The sequence below is a fragment of the Psittacula echo genome, assembly GCF_963264785.1.
Source record: "Psittacula echo genome assembly, chromosome: 1".
NCBI classification, from domain to species: domain Eukaryota; kingdom Metazoa; phylum Chordata; class Aves; order Psittaciformes; family Psittacidae; genus Psittacula; species Psittacula echo.
The window spans coordinates 92,944,227-92,959,365 of NC_137735.1; the positions used below are offsets into that span (position 1 = coordinate 92,944,227).

The 15,139-nt window shown below is 36.9% G+C and overlaps 1 protein-coding gene across 1 annotated transcript in view; it reads left to right on the plus strand.

The window, feature by feature from the left end:
- The window catches only part of GNPTAB (N-acetylglucosamine-1-phosphate transferase subunits alpha and beta), a gene marked incomplete at its 5' end in the record, with an annotated part of 43,760 nt that extends 30,673 nt beyond the window's left edge, over window positions 1-13,087 (plus strand). The window contains 8 exons of the mRNA XM_080609615.1: window positions 229-428; window positions 702-921; window positions 1,956-2,069; window positions 3,879-3,964; window positions 5,710-5,808; window positions 9,327-9,494; window positions 10,786-10,876; window positions 12,010-13,087. Coding sequence (XP_080465741.1) covers window positions 229-428; window positions 702-921; window positions 1,956-2,069; window positions 3,879-3,964; window positions 5,710-5,808; window positions 9,327-9,494; window positions 10,786-10,876; window positions 12,010-12,087 — 1,056 coding nt within the window. The 3' untranslated portion in view covers window positions 12,088-13,087. The remainder of the gene's footprint in view (window positions 1-228; window positions 429-701; window positions 922-1,955; window positions 2,070-3,878; window positions 3,965-5,709; window positions 5,809-9,326; window positions 9,495-10,785; window positions 10,877-12,009) is intronic.
- Window positions 13,088-15,139: the final 2,052 nt, after the last annotated feature.

Genomic DNA, 15,139 nt, shown 5'->3' on the forward strand with positions numbered 1-15,139 from the left:
TCTGTTCATCTGAGATTGGATTTTGCATGAGGAATCTCCATATTCATAGGATTTCAGTTATTCCAAAATGGATGAATAATTTAGAAAAGTGATATTACAAATAAATCTGATGGCAAACAAGGGCTTTAGGGTTAGGACCTGGCTGAAATGTCATTTTTTTTCTGTCTGCTTAATGTTTTTGTTCTTTTAGGTAATGTAACTTTGATTTCTACTTGTCTTGCTGTTTAGGAAGAAGAGTCATTACTCAAACAAATGTCATACTTTACTGATGGCAAATATTTTGGAAGGCAGTTGAAAGATACATTTGCTGATTCCCTTCGATATGTAAATAAGCTTTTAAACAGCAAGTTTGGATTTACATCTCGGAAAGTCCCTGCTCATATGCCTCATATGATTGACCGCACTGTTATGCAAGAGCTACAGGATATGTGAGTATGTCTGTGTTTGTAATAATGTAAAACTCTAGGTAATTCCACCTTTCAGTTGATGCTTTGCTATAGCTATTTCCAATGTATTGATGGCTACTCATTAAAATTGTGTTTCGCAAAAGGAAATAGGGAATTTATTACAACATGATAGTTGTGCTAACATAAAGAGACTTGAGGAATTTTAAAAAAAATCTGGTTGAGAATGTATTTTTAGGTAAGGAATGTTTCGCTTTACAAAACTGGAGTACTAAATTAGTTTATATTCTCACATAGGTTTCCTGAAGAGTTTGACAAGACATCATTTCACAAAGTGCGGCACTCGGAAGATATGCAGTTTGCTTTTTCATATTTCTATTATCTTATGAGTGCAGTTCAGCCACTGAACATTTCTCAGATCTTCGATGAGGTTGATACAGACCAGTCGGGCATTTTGTCTGACCGAGAGATTCGCACATTGGCCACAAGAATCCATGAATTACCATTAAGTTTGCAGGTACTCTTTCCTTACCAGTAACTTCTTGAGTAACTTCAGGTTTACAGTCCAAACCTGTTAAAATAAGATGAGTCAAATCTTTATTTATCCTTGCTTATAGTTTCTGTAATGTTTGGCAATTCTTAAATTTTAGCTGGATATAATAAAAATGTTCTACCTTAACATCGCTCTATGGAGTCAACAATTAAATTGAGTTCTAGCAGCATCAGAAAAATGGATTGCTGATGTCAGAGTTCAAGAAAGCAGGGAGCATGAGTTTGTCAGGAAAGCTGTTCACTGGTAAAAGTCACTGTGAAGAGTGGGATCCTGCTGTGCTTATTCTTGCTCTTGCCATAGTAAACCAGTTCTTGCCCTGAGGAACTTGTGGCCTAAAGAAAGAACTGAGAAAAAGGGTAGCAAAGAACTCATACTAGTAAATACTATGACCATATACAAAGACTCACACTTTTGTTTCTTTGGGAACCTGATACTTAGAGACATGGTCTTTGTAGGACTTACTTTGTAGGACAGTTGTTAGAGAATGAAGTGTACTATTTCTGCTTTACAGAGAGGAATTAGCACAACCAAAAAATTTGTTCTTGAAACACCACAAAAATCATTGGCATAGCTGGAACACAGCATTGCTTTAGTGTGTTCCTGGCCTTGGTCAGAAGAAAATCATCTTCCTGTCCTTTCAATTCACTTTTCTGTTTGTTTGCTCAATTTGGGTTTTAATATGCCATTGCTGGCTTGGGAATTGTGTACTGTCCTGACATCATCAGTAAAGGGGTGTTTTTAATTTAAAAATGAAAATGACATTGTCATGCTTTATCTGGTCTCAGTTCAGCTATGCATTTCCTGTTTAGATGTATGGGGAGTAACACTGACATCAGCAGTTATTGACTTGGCTGCTATTGAATATTAAGTCTTCAGTTTCTGATAGCAGCATGAAAACTTGTTTTGTAGATACCATATGTCTGTGCACCCTAGATTTTTAGAACTATGTCAGTGAGAAAACAAGATTCTTTTTTTTAACCTCCTTTTCGTTCTGTTAGGATTTGACTGGTCTAGAACAAATGCTAATAAATTGCTCTAAAGCTCTGCCTGCCAACATCACTCAGATACATATTATTCCACCAACTCAGGAAGCATATTATGATCCCAATCTGGTAAGAAACATTGGTCTTAAAAGATGTTTGGTTTCTTTTCTGAGTGCGTATTGACTGTGCTGGTTTGGTTTTGTGTTTACAAAATTTTCTACTTGTATGTACATGATGTAAGTGTTAGAAAAGGAAAATTTTACAAGCTACTTCCTAACTTAAAAAGACATTCATTTGCTTCAGAAACAGAGAAAAATGAGCTTTAGAATATTGTTTTATATGGGATTAAAAAAGTCATCATTGTTAGGAAAATTCACTGTTATGAACAAAAAAGACAGTAAGCCTTCGGACTAGAACTTTCTGAGAAGTCTTTATCTAAATTATAACCCCTGTTTTTAAAAACAAAACAAAATCCAAAAAGCCACTAAACCATCAGATGGGCAGACTCTTTAAGAAGTCCCTTCCAATCTAAACCATTCTGTGAAAAGTGAGGTCTTAAAACCAGATGTTTCTTAAGATGTAAGTCCTTATTTTCATTTTAGTGGTTAAATTCTCATTAAAACCTGCTGAAATGTAGGAATCTAGAATCTTCAAATCTGATATGAATAACAATTTTTTTCACAATGAGAATTTAATTCCTGCATCAACCTATGCATTTGAAAAAAAATGTGTGTGTGTACTCTGCAAAATTGATGACCTGGTGTTCTCTCACTTCAAACTAATACTGTATCAAGGCAAAAGTCATTTTGGTGAGTATAGTTTCTGGTTAGTAAAGAGCATTATTGATCTCCAACACATGCAAATTATAATACAGAGATCTACAATGCATGTGTAGGTAAATGTGTACGGACATTGACTATTTTTTTCTGCTTTATTTCTTCCCTCTGGACATCAGTCCTGCCTTGTATTCTTACCAGGTTATGTTACAAGGTTATAAAAAGATTTTCCCTTAAGTCTGAATCCCAGCCAAGTTCTACATAAAGCCATTCTGTTCAGTCAGATTTTAAGAAATGGAAGTGTGAATTTGAGAGCCCTGTACAGTCTGAAAACATTACATCCAATACAGTCTGCCTTCATTTTGCCTTTTTATGCCTCTCAATTCAGACCGCAAAATTCTGTGAAATAAAAACTTAAAAGTAATAATAAAGGATGGCTGCCATGAATATGTTTTAAGTTTGGGTTAAAAATAGTTTCAGTGGTTGGTGAAAATGTCAAATTACTTTAATATTTTTGGAGGGTTAGTAAAATATTATTAATCTAAGCAGTAATGCCTAATGTACTAATGATACCTGTCAGGTCAGATTGTCACAAAATAGCATTTGTGCTTAGCACAAAGGCCTTATTTATTTTTACTTTGGTTGTCTGCAACAGCTATATTTCTTGGAATGAGTCTACTATGATAGAAATATCCCTTGAGAATAGGGATTTTACTTCCCAGAATAGTTTCAGCATAGGCTGTGATAGAAATAAGGCCTTGTCTCTATCAGCTGCTCTGCAGAGTTTGCCTGGCCAGTATTACTGGTGGCCTCTGCCAGAGGAATGTCAAAGGCAGCTGTCAAATGAGCTAGAATTTCTGAATATCTTACTGATGATGAAATCTAGAAGTTGCAATGTTTTTGCAACAAACAGTCTCTATTTTTCATATAATATTTGTATGCATAGGAAATTGTGATGTGATGCACCTGTATCTTTTTGGTTTGGTTTGGTTTTCCCTTCAACAGTTGATCAAGAAACTATTGCTTTTCATTCCAGGAGAGTAAAGCGTATGCAGGCCTTCCTAGCTGTAACAGAACTTTTCTACAAAGTGCATCTTTATAACAGGCTCTGTAATTTTCAATAACCCATAATCTAAACAATGGATGGTTTGGTTTTTTTCAGCCTCCAGTAACAAAAAACCTTGTGACCAATTGCAAACCTGTGACTGACAGGATTCGTAAGGCATACAAGGACAAAAACAAATACAGGTATGTTGTTAACAGGATGTTGTTTCAGTGTTAGATTCTGTAAAGCAGTAAGAAGAGGTATAAATATGTACATGATCAAAAATTGTATGTGTATATTAACAAATCTTAGCTTCATTTACTTTAACAGTGAAATTGAAGAAACATACTGGTATCTACTAATGTTTCATTTTGCAGAATGATGTGGGTTTTTTTTTTTTCATAATTTCTTACACAGTTGTCTAAATATTTCCATGCTACTTCTGTCATTGGACCAGGTCCTAATTTATGTTGTACCATAGTAAGCCAGAGTAGCTTTAGATGGGTATATAAATGGACTATATGTAGTGAGTGAAAGCATTTAAAGTAGCATAAACAGGAGAAAAGAGTCTGTCCTGTACCAAGTTGTAAATCTGCTTTGTCTTTCTTTCTGCTGATGCTTAAAAAGAGAAAAGCAAAGAAAAAGCACTTTTAACACTAACTACCTTGTAGTTTTCCTGAAAGGAGGAGAAGTGACACGGAGGTAGGGGGACAAGAAAAGGGTTTCCATCCCATTTTGGAAAGGGCAGGACAAACCATGATCATGACCATGGGTTTGTTTGAATAATTGTATTTACATAGATCTGCCTGAGATCAGGTTCTCTTCTATCTTTCTTTTCTGAGACCTGCAAACCAATTGCATGCCACTGAGGCTGTTTGCTGGCGTGGAGCTTACTGCCTTGTCTCCTGCCCATCACCTTACTAGCGATCTGAAGCATGCAATTGCCCCATGAGGGACTACAAAGGCAAATAAAGCTGTAGAATTAAAGGAAGTTACAGGTGCTGCTTAGGGCAGCTTTTGAACATTATTACGCATTAATTCATAGCACTTCAAGTTGTGCTGTAAGCTTTATAAATAATTCCCTTCCCAGGAGAGTGTAGGTTAAAACTGAAATGCTGACACAACAAACAAGATTGAAAAATGTTGGAGTGGGGGCAAGAAATTGTTGTACTTAAACCAATTGCTAGTAATGTATTTATATCATTAGGATATATGGTCCTCTTTCATTCTGTTGAACTCTAATACTAAATTATTAATTTTGTGATTTTTAGAAATGCAGTAGGTTCTCAGGTGAGAATTCAAGGAGCAGGAGGGGTATTTTCTTGTAGCAAGATAAGAAGGGTGAACAATGTGGTACCTCAAGTAAGACTGCTACACTGAGGTCAGATGCTCCTTCAAACTCAAGACATCTTTCAGAGATGATATAATACTTCTGCATTTCATAGACCTGTTTTGTTTGCTATTGATTACATGGGTGAGAGGTTTTCTTTGTATTTAATGTTGTGCTTTTATATACTCTTCTGTAATTCTAAGATTTTTCTGGGGTTGGTGATTGGAAAAGAAGAATGTGTTTTCTCATATCTGAAGAGTAATTTTAAATTACAATTCTGAATTGTGTTTAAAACACAAAACAAGTAAATAGTATAGTAGGTGTTATGGCTACTCTCAGATCAATTGTTGCTTTTATGCCAAAATTCATAATTTATATACGTTGTGTTAGAATTCAGTTCTTTGATTTATGGGTGGCTACTAATAAATCTATAGGAAAGTGGTTCTGTGCAAGAGCATTAGCTGAAAAAATGTAAATACAATGATAGAAAGCAAATGGCGAATTCTATTGAAGGTTGGTCAATCAGATTAGAAATACGTTATTAAATAGAAGATTAATATTTATTGAACCTGGCTTTACATTGCTTTATTAATGTAGGAATATTATTTTAACAATAAGGTTTGAAATCATGGGAGAAGAGGAAATTGCCTTCAAAATGATTCGCACAAATGTGTCTCATGTAGTTGGGCAGCTGGATGACATACGAAAAAATCCCAGGTATCCTGTTTCTTGATTTGTATGAAGTTTTGAGGTGGTTTTAATTTCCTGCTTCAATTGTTTAAACTGTTTGTGTGTTGAAAAAAAAAAAAAATCGTTGCTGTGTATTTCTACACTCTGTGTTACAGGGTAAGACCAATTCTAATCAAAAGTACTTGTGAGGTTTTCCATTTAACTGAATCTAAGTGATGGCTTTCTCTATGGTAGGGCTTATCTCATTAATTTTTGTTACATTTCTATATATCTAAACCCTTTGAAAACTTATGGGTAAATGTCAGCTATTTTTGAGGCTTTCGTTTCTGCCATTCTAGAGGACTTACAGTTCATATTTAGGCAATTTTGTTTCAAAGAAAGAGCATTTTGATTTGCTTTATGTAGCAATTTTAAAATAAAACTTTTGTGTGGATTATTTTGTTCAAAAATCAGCTTTGCGCATCCATCATGTTTTCATGCTCTGTTACAACATGGCAAGACATCTTAATTTTTAATTTTATTTTATTTTTTTCAAATATTTAGTGAGAAGCAATCCAAAGCTGGGAGGTAGGCCTGTTTTTCCATTCTGCAGTGGTGAAAAGTTTAAATATCCACATCTGAGAGTAGGCACTGAAGTGTTGAAATTAGGCTTCTGAAATGACTGAGATAAATGGAGAAAATGAATGCCCTGGACTACATTTCACAACAATCACCTTGCAAAGCAAACAATAATGTATTTGAGACTTCAGTCTGAAGCTGCTTTGCAGAAGCACTTGACTGTAGTGCTGAGCCCATTGCATAAGACTGGGGTTCAACAAGATATGGTGAGATAATTTAATAGCTGACTAGTGAAACAGTGCTTTCACTGGTCTCCTTTCCTCCCCTGCTCTTGGTTGCACACTTCTACCTTGCATCTTGCTTCTGTCTTTAGAAAACTAGAGAGTTCTCTGCCAGTTTCATGAGTTTGGCTTCAAGAAGGAGTCTGACAAGTGTCAAAAAACACAGCAAGGAGGAAAGTACATAAAGAGCAGTTTTTCACTTGCCTCTTAACACTGTACTACTTGCTAGGTCATTTGTTCAGAAAGGGGAATGCAAGTGTTAAGACATTTTGCAGCTGAGAGTGGTTTGTATCTCTTGCTCCTCCTTACAAGAGTGGCCACATAACGCCTGCATTCTGGTTCCCACCATGATGCAGTTCAAAAGAAAAGTGGGCAATGCCCTACCTCATCCTGCTGCTTCCTCTTCCTTCTCTCTTTGTATCTGCTTGTTCGTTTGTTTTAAATGTGAGTGTGATTTCAAGCAAAGAAGGGCATGTAATATGAGGTTCTCACCTTCAGCGTTCAAGTTCGTGCTTGCAATCACTGGCTTCTTATTTTGGAGAGTGGTTGCTGATGTCAGGCTTATTCTGATGCTGTGCTGCTTGTGGTATGAGTATGTCTAATGGATTGAGGCCTGCTAGCAACTTAAAATGGAGCTGCCTCCTCTGTGGAGTGATTGTGTCCTTAAATGAGGATGTGTTTGAGTGAGGGTGACTTATTTTGGGAACTTAGGCAGACAAGATGAGTCAGGTGAGCTGGTCTGTTTTGAATTTTCGCTGATTTTCATATAATTCATGCTATTATGGACTCAGCTTGAGACTCCGTATGTGCATACCCTTTTGGTTTTGTTTTGTTTGTTTGTTGTTTTTTTTTTTTTTTTTCCTCTTAAGGAACACAGTGTATTGTAGACCCAGACTTTTGGCTGGCTTGGGAAGTGAGGTTGCATCAGTTGCTTGGGCTGTATTCCTGCTAAATATAGTGCAGTACTGTAGCCATATCTTGTTAGCGAAGCAGGTATGCCTGTGCAGGCATGCCATTTCCTTCTCTTTGCCACATTTTCCCTGCATATAAACCAATAATTATACACAGTCTCTAAAAACAGGTATTCAGTGTCTCTCTTGGGATGGACTACAAGTATTGTTCATTTACTGATGTTTGTTTAGTGTCCTTAAAGAAAAATGAGCTTTAATTGTCTAGGCAGTAATTCTGGAATAGGCAAAGGAATATCAGGTTTGGTTTCTTTTGGATGAGTTAAAACAGTCTTTCCATTTGAAACTGGTTAATATCCTCATCACTCCTACTTACTGTGCTTTGGTTTGCTATGTGTAGCGTATTTCAGATGAAACTAACGAGGGATATATGTTCCAGGACAGCAGTTAGTACATTCCCAGGGCTAATGAGCTGCCAGTCCAAGGGACAAGGTCAGGGATAGTCCAGAGTGAACTCCCAAAATGCTTATAGTGTAGACATGATTGCCATAACCAGCTGCTTTGCATAGTATTACTTGATAGTGTAGACGTAGCCTGCTGATCTTTGAAGAGGAGAGGCTTATTTTGTTCTTCTTAGATGTAGCAATTTGAATGACTGTTTATAATCTGCACATAATTGTCTACAGCAAGGTTACCAGTTATGCCAGGATCAGGACAGGCTGAGGAAAAGTGGTAATGCCCTGTGTAGGCCAGTTCCTCTGCTCTGGAATTCTGGTTATTTCCAGCTTCATGTAGGAAGTCTGAACTTTGCTCTTTGAAAGAGCACACCATACTATAGAGAATACAGCTGACCAGAACAACTTATTTACAAAGGTTAGCGATTACAAGGCATATGTCACCAGATTCAATTTCTCCCTCTGGGAAAAATGTAAGGGTCTTGTATCTCACAATATAAATAAAGCACATAACCTTGCCCAAATGTGGGAAAGGGAATTTTTGTTGTCAGGTACCAGGTCAGAGTGGCACACTAGCTGCTACTTTAGTTTCCGTAATTTATAGTAGCTTAGATAGTTTGTGTTTCTTATAATAGAAATAACTCTCTGCAGAGGCATTACTGGGAGCATGCTTATTTGGTCAGAGTGATTTCTATATAAATTCTAGCCAGGTGGTGGTTGTTTGTATTTTGGTTGATTATACACAATCAGCTTTGGGTCTGTGATTCAAGTCATGTACAATTTATATAGTGTTCTCAGTAACTCAAAGCCTGCGACCAAGCTTTGCCTTCACTTGTACAATCTTCTGTAGTTTTTATGTTGACTTTCTCTAAAGAGTGCAGCATACACAGTAAAATATTAATAATGTAGTATGTTTATGTCCCACAGTGAAGTTCACTTTGTTACTCATGATAATTTATTTAAAACTATAAAAGCCCTAACCCAAATTACAATGCTGGCCTTTTAACCTGCTGTCTGTATCCAGTGGTAGGCTCCGGGATAATGCGTACTAATGCCCATTAGATGGCAGCATTATATAAATAGAAGAGAGAGAAATGTGTCTTGGCATTGGATTCCTCAAAGGCTTTGACTCAACTGTCAGCCCTGGTGTTCATAGACTTAAAATCAAATCAATTTAAAATAATGCAACAATTAGGAAGCTGATTGCCAGTTTCAAATATATCAATTTGGTTTTAAAAGGATATTGTATCAATTTTGTTTAAACGGATTTTGTGTTCTTGGTTTGCCAATACCTATGTTACATTATTAAAGAAATATTCTAACAATGACTTCTTGTTTTCTAGAAAATTTGTTTGCCTAAATGACAACATTGATCACAATCATAAGGATGCTCAAACAGTGAAAGCAGTGCTTAGGGATTTTTATGAATCGATGTTTCCTATACCTTCCCAATTTGAATTGCCAAGAGAATATCGGAATCGTTTCCTTCACATGCATGAACTCCAAGAATGGTATGTTACACAGGTTCTCTTCAAGTTACTGTAGTGTGGTAGCATAGAATTATAGAACATATCAGTACAAGCAGTTTTCCTCCCTCCTCCCCCCAGTATTTTCATGAAGGAGTTAAAGGTGAAAATAATGTGACGAGATTTGAATGGACCACAATTTGAGATTTGCAGGATTTGGGTTTTTCTAGTGCTTGTGAAGTCATTAGTCATAAGCATTTCATTGATTGGCTTTAACCCACTTCAAGAAAAAGTTGTTTGTATGGGTGGCTATAATTTTAAGTAATTCAGGGCTTCTGGCTTTCTTTAAACCCCCATTATTTGGAATGCCTATTGCACAGGAGCAATATAAGCTGTTCAGTTTCTCATTAAGGGTTGTTTTGGGTTTCTTTTAATCTGTCAGCAATAATCATCTGGATAATCATCAGAAAATATATGTGTTTCATTTTTACATAATGTGTGAAAATTTTATGTGTTTACCTCTTGCCATTTTATAAAAAATAATTTCAGAAACTTCAGGGGTAGCTGATTTGAGAATACAAGCAAAAGGTTAGCAGGTACAGTGAAAAAAATGAGACAAGAAGACTAGTTTAGTAATCTTTTTGCTGATCAGCAAATTATGAGAAATAAATGTTAGAAGAGAGATATAAACCGTAGAAATGATTGTAGGTGACAAGAACAGGCATGGATTGTAGTGCTACAAGCTGTAGCAGTGGCAGAAGGAGTGGGGAGCAAACCCATTTCAGCAGTTAATCTCTAGAAATTTGTGCTGGAGGAGTAGACATATTGTTGGCTCTCTGAGGACATCCATTGAGACTTTGTTAGCTTCAAAAGGACACTTTGACTCTTCATAGCCAAAGATTTCTACTAGCGTGGGTTAAAGCATGCTCAAGTGCTGGTGGAAATTCATATTTATCAAAACATTTGAGAGTCATGAAAAAGTTCAGGTCAGAACCAATTTCAAAAGATCATCTGGCCATTTTGTGGGAAAGTGAGCCTAGATGAGATTTTCTAGTACCCTGTGCAGCCATGTTGTGAAAACCTCCAGTGATGAGGATTCCACAATGTCCCTGGGAATTGTTCTCACTGTAAAAATAATCATATCAAGATGAAACCTCTCCCAGTCAAATTGTACCTGTTTGCCCCTTCTCCTCTCCATGTGGCTCTCTCTGAAAGGAGACCCTCCATACTCTTCTAGCCACCCTTTCAGCCCATCTCATGAAAACTCTTTAAAATTTATATATTTTTATTTATAATATATAAAGCTATTTTTCTGTTTCCTTCTTTCTTTGTGCAGGAGGGCATATAGAGACAAGCTCAAATTCTGGACCCATTGTGTTCTAGTAACACTTATTGTATTTACAGTCATCTCGTTTTTTGCTGAACAGGTAAAATTAATACCTTATCAAATCTGTAGCACTTAATAAATCGGTGTATCTTCAGGATAATTTTTTTAAATAGGTTTTGAAGAGTATCTAGGATTTTACCTTCATAAAGGAAGTAACGATGTTACATGACTAATGATTAGGTTGCTTTAATTTTAAGTCATCATGTTGAAAGAAATTCATTGAAAAGAGTCACATGGGGGGAAGGAAAGTGGTATTCGCTTTTCAGGTGCCTTGTGGCTGTCAGGACCATCATCAGTGTGCCAAATTTGGATGCTCAGAATCAGTAATTGTTTTTTAAATTCTTGGTCTTTTAACAAACATATTGATAAAGGTTCAAAGTAAGTTAATGGGAAGGAAATTTAAGTTAACAGCTATACTCTAGTCCTGAAGAGGAGGTATCTAGAGGCCTTATCTAAATTTCATCCCTAAATAATTGCAAAGATTTCAGTGGAATTCAAAAAGGTTATGAATCTGACCCAAAGGAAAAAAACCCTCCACTTCTGCAAGCATAAAATGGCTTTCTTGAACATGATTAATCCTGCTGAACTTAGAGGGACGCAATGGAACAAATCGTATGGGTAATTCTTTGCAGGTTGGGGCCTTAAATAACACTTTCCGTGGTCTGATGAAGAGGGTGTAATTCTTGAAAGGTTGGCTTTTGATTATTTTTTTTTCCCCACCTGTAACTTCTGCATGAATCTTTCTCTTGATTTTCAGCCTTTTGTATATATTAGAAAACTCATCCTCCATTAGTAACTTTGTTTTGGAAGGGGGTCCTCAACTTGGTAGTACAGCTAGGTGTATAAATAATGCTTAAGATGCCAGCTTCATGTTTATCTTTTAGAAACTGAATATAGCCTGGTGTTAATATAAATACACAAACTATCTTTTAAATAATCAGAATATAAGCATACTTTATTATTTACTTTGTGCTTGTATGCTGGTTATTGAGAAGTCCATTGGAAATGGGCACTCCTAATAGATGAATTTGAATAAATAACTTTCTGTGCAGTGTTGTCTTAATGACTATGGATGGTATAGATTTTACAGATATTAGGATGAAAGCCTGATCAACTGTGCACCTCTAGCCCAGCAGAAAAGTAACTACTGTATTTTTTGTTTTCTCTCATCAGCTAATTGCACTTAAAAGAAAGGTATTTCCAAGGAGAAGGATCCAAAAGGAAGTTGGTCATGAACGAATCAAAGTATAGAAGAGCTTTATTTTGGAGATCAGTCTACCTCAAAGTGTGATAAGCATTTAAGATCTCTCATTAAGTGTCTTTTATGGTTTGACATTTAACTACGTTGATATGAAGAAAAAAAACCATGCCTCTGCAGTTAGAATCTCTGCAGTACTCTTCATGATATACAAGCTGCTGGAGCTGTTGACAATGCAAAACAATGAAAACAAGTAATTGCAGGAAACCTGTACTTAGGCAGTTTTCAACAGATCTTACTTTACAACTGGTAGTTCATGGCCATTTTATCCTTTTTTATAAAAAGGGTTACCTAAAGAAATGTAACTGCATTTATTGCAGTGGATGTTGCCAACTAGATGAAATGTTGGGAGGTAAAGTTGTCTGGGATCAGCTTAACAGGTCCTTGATCTTGCATTCCAAATCTTTTTGCAAGTTTCTGTCGATGCTGCTTTTTTTTAGCCCTAAGGGAAAATTGAAGTTTATGTAACTCATTTAGATTTAGTATACATTTATTAATGTTGACATTCTTTAAAGCACAGTGTGATAATTCATCCCCCTATTTGTAGTATTTAATTGGGAATTGGAAGAAATATATGCTAATAAAAAATTACACAGTAACAGAACAAGTAATGGTTATGTGAAAGATACTTTATATCTGGTGTATTATATTCCAAAGAATACTGTGGTGTTTTTTCTTGGCTTGATTACAAAGGGAGGGTTGTAATCAAATGAAAATGATAAGGTATAGCATTTTACAAACATTGTAAATATAAAAGCAAAAGTGCCTCCATATGAATGGGTAACGAATTGTTTTAATGTAGCAATGGATGGGAGCAGTGTTTCACTTCACAAACCAATATTTGTACTGACATATGGAGCTTTGGTGGTTTTAATTTAACAGGGTTTGGCCCTCTATTTTGCTGAGACATCAGAATAGTGCAGTTTTATGTGGGAAAGGATACTGAATCTTTTCAAGCAGAAATTTTTGGTGGTGTATCTTCAGCTACTTGTTTTAGCAGCATTCAAAGAAAAAAGCATTATTTTTTGTAATCAGATGATGTACAAAACGTATGTGCATATGTATTGTAAGATACTTGGTTTGCTTTGAAATGAACTAAAATGTGATAAAAGTTTTGTCTGTTGTTTTTGTTTTAAAGTAAACCAAAAGTCACCTATTTTGTTAAATTAGCCTATGACTCATTATGTTAAAAGCTTTTTTCCCCGTAAAAAATCTTCCAACAGTAATAGTTTAATATTAATTTGAAGCACAAGTGAATTATCAAAGTATAGTCAAACTTTTCAGCATTATAAGAATGCAGGCACTTTTAATTAGGTTATTTCTTGCTAGCAATATATATTATGCTGAAATGTAGAATATAAGTAGTTTAAATATACAGTACTTCAGGAAAGCTAACTCCACCCCAGCTAGACCCAGTGAAAACGTAAAACTTGGTTAAGGAAATACAAAGTAAAAGTTCTCAGATGGTTGAGGCTAATGAGAACACTGAAAACTGAAACAGTGTTAGGATTTTGTTTTATTTAGGTTTTGTAGTTTGTCTTTATAAGTGAAGAGTAAAATACTTTAACTGCCTGAGGACAAAAACTCCTGTGAAGACAGTAGAAAAAGCTGGAAAAAAACAAAACCAACCCAAACAAACAAAAAACCCCAACCAGAACAAGCAAACAACCCCCCACACAACCAAAACAACTCAACAATTGAAATAATAAAACATGTAGTTTGTGAAATTGATATGCCTTGAGAAACATTGCTGGCTTGCACTGACTTAGGGAAAAGTTCTCCTTTTGCATCACCCCCTGGCCTACATACACGAGAACAACTTATTTTGCAGGCTTTATTTTTTCTTTTAATAGAAATTAAAGCCATTTCTATTAATAGAGAATGAAATCAGATAAAGGCAGGTGAGTTTAACGCTGAACCTGCGCGACGTGCCTGGCCGAGACCGCAGATGCCTTTCCTGAGGGCACGGGGTGGGGTGTGGTGTTAGTGCGCATGCACTCGAGCCCTGTTGTGCGGTTCGTACGCTTTGCCGCCTTTTTCTCAGGGGAGGGAGCTGCCGAGGTGGCACTGGTCTGTGGCACTCGTGGCCGTCTCTGTCAACAGGAAGGGCGCGGGAGCGCAAGAGGGAGCCTCAAGGGCAGCGAGAGGCTCTATACGAGCCAGGGTGAGGGGTTTGAGGGCTGTGTGCTCTCTGCCTGCGGGGGGTGTGAGGTGCCCTCTCTCCCTGCCGCTGGTGGGGTCCCCTCCGTGTGCAGAGGTAGCAGCTGTGATGGGTGCTGCGTGGGGGTGAAAGTGAAGAAGGGGCCAATGCAGGGGATGAAAAGTGCGTGGAGAGTAAGGAATAAGGTTAGGACACCTCAGTGGCTTCCCCCCAAAACCTGGTCTGGTGTGGTGCAGGCTTGTGTCCCTTCCTGCTCTGCTGTAGGAACAGGTGGGCCCCATGGTGAAAAGCCCCACACAAATGTTGATTTATTTTACACCTCTAGGCAGGGTGAAAAAAAGGAGGTGAGTTTCTCTAAAAAGTACTTGTTAAGTGCACAACTGTGGATTGAAGATACTTGAGTTGGCTGAAGCAGGTAGCTACACAGGACAGGTGAAGGATATGTGGAGTTGTGAGGCAGCAAGTTGTTTTGCAGTCTGGGGGGGGGGGGGGGGAATGAGGAGTTCTGCTTTGCATACTGATTTTCAGTACAAAGGAAACTCAGATAAAATATATGAATGCACTTTAAAGTTGCACTTTGTTTAGCAGCACAGAGACACACAGACATCGTAAGAAAGTGCATAATTTACTTCCTTGTTTTTCAGCAGAATCAAGTATGTGCCTACTAGCCCTGGTATTTATTCTTAACACCACTACTGATGGGTAATCCTTTGCATTACCTCAAAACTAAAGCAGTCTGACTGCTTGAGTGTCCTTACAGGTGAAAACTGCTTGCAAAGGTGTCTATAGGTCAGTGTAAGCGTGGAAACATAATTTATCTTCAAAATATTGTGGGGAAAGTTAACAAATACAACATACTGCTTTGGTAGGAAGAAAACCTTATT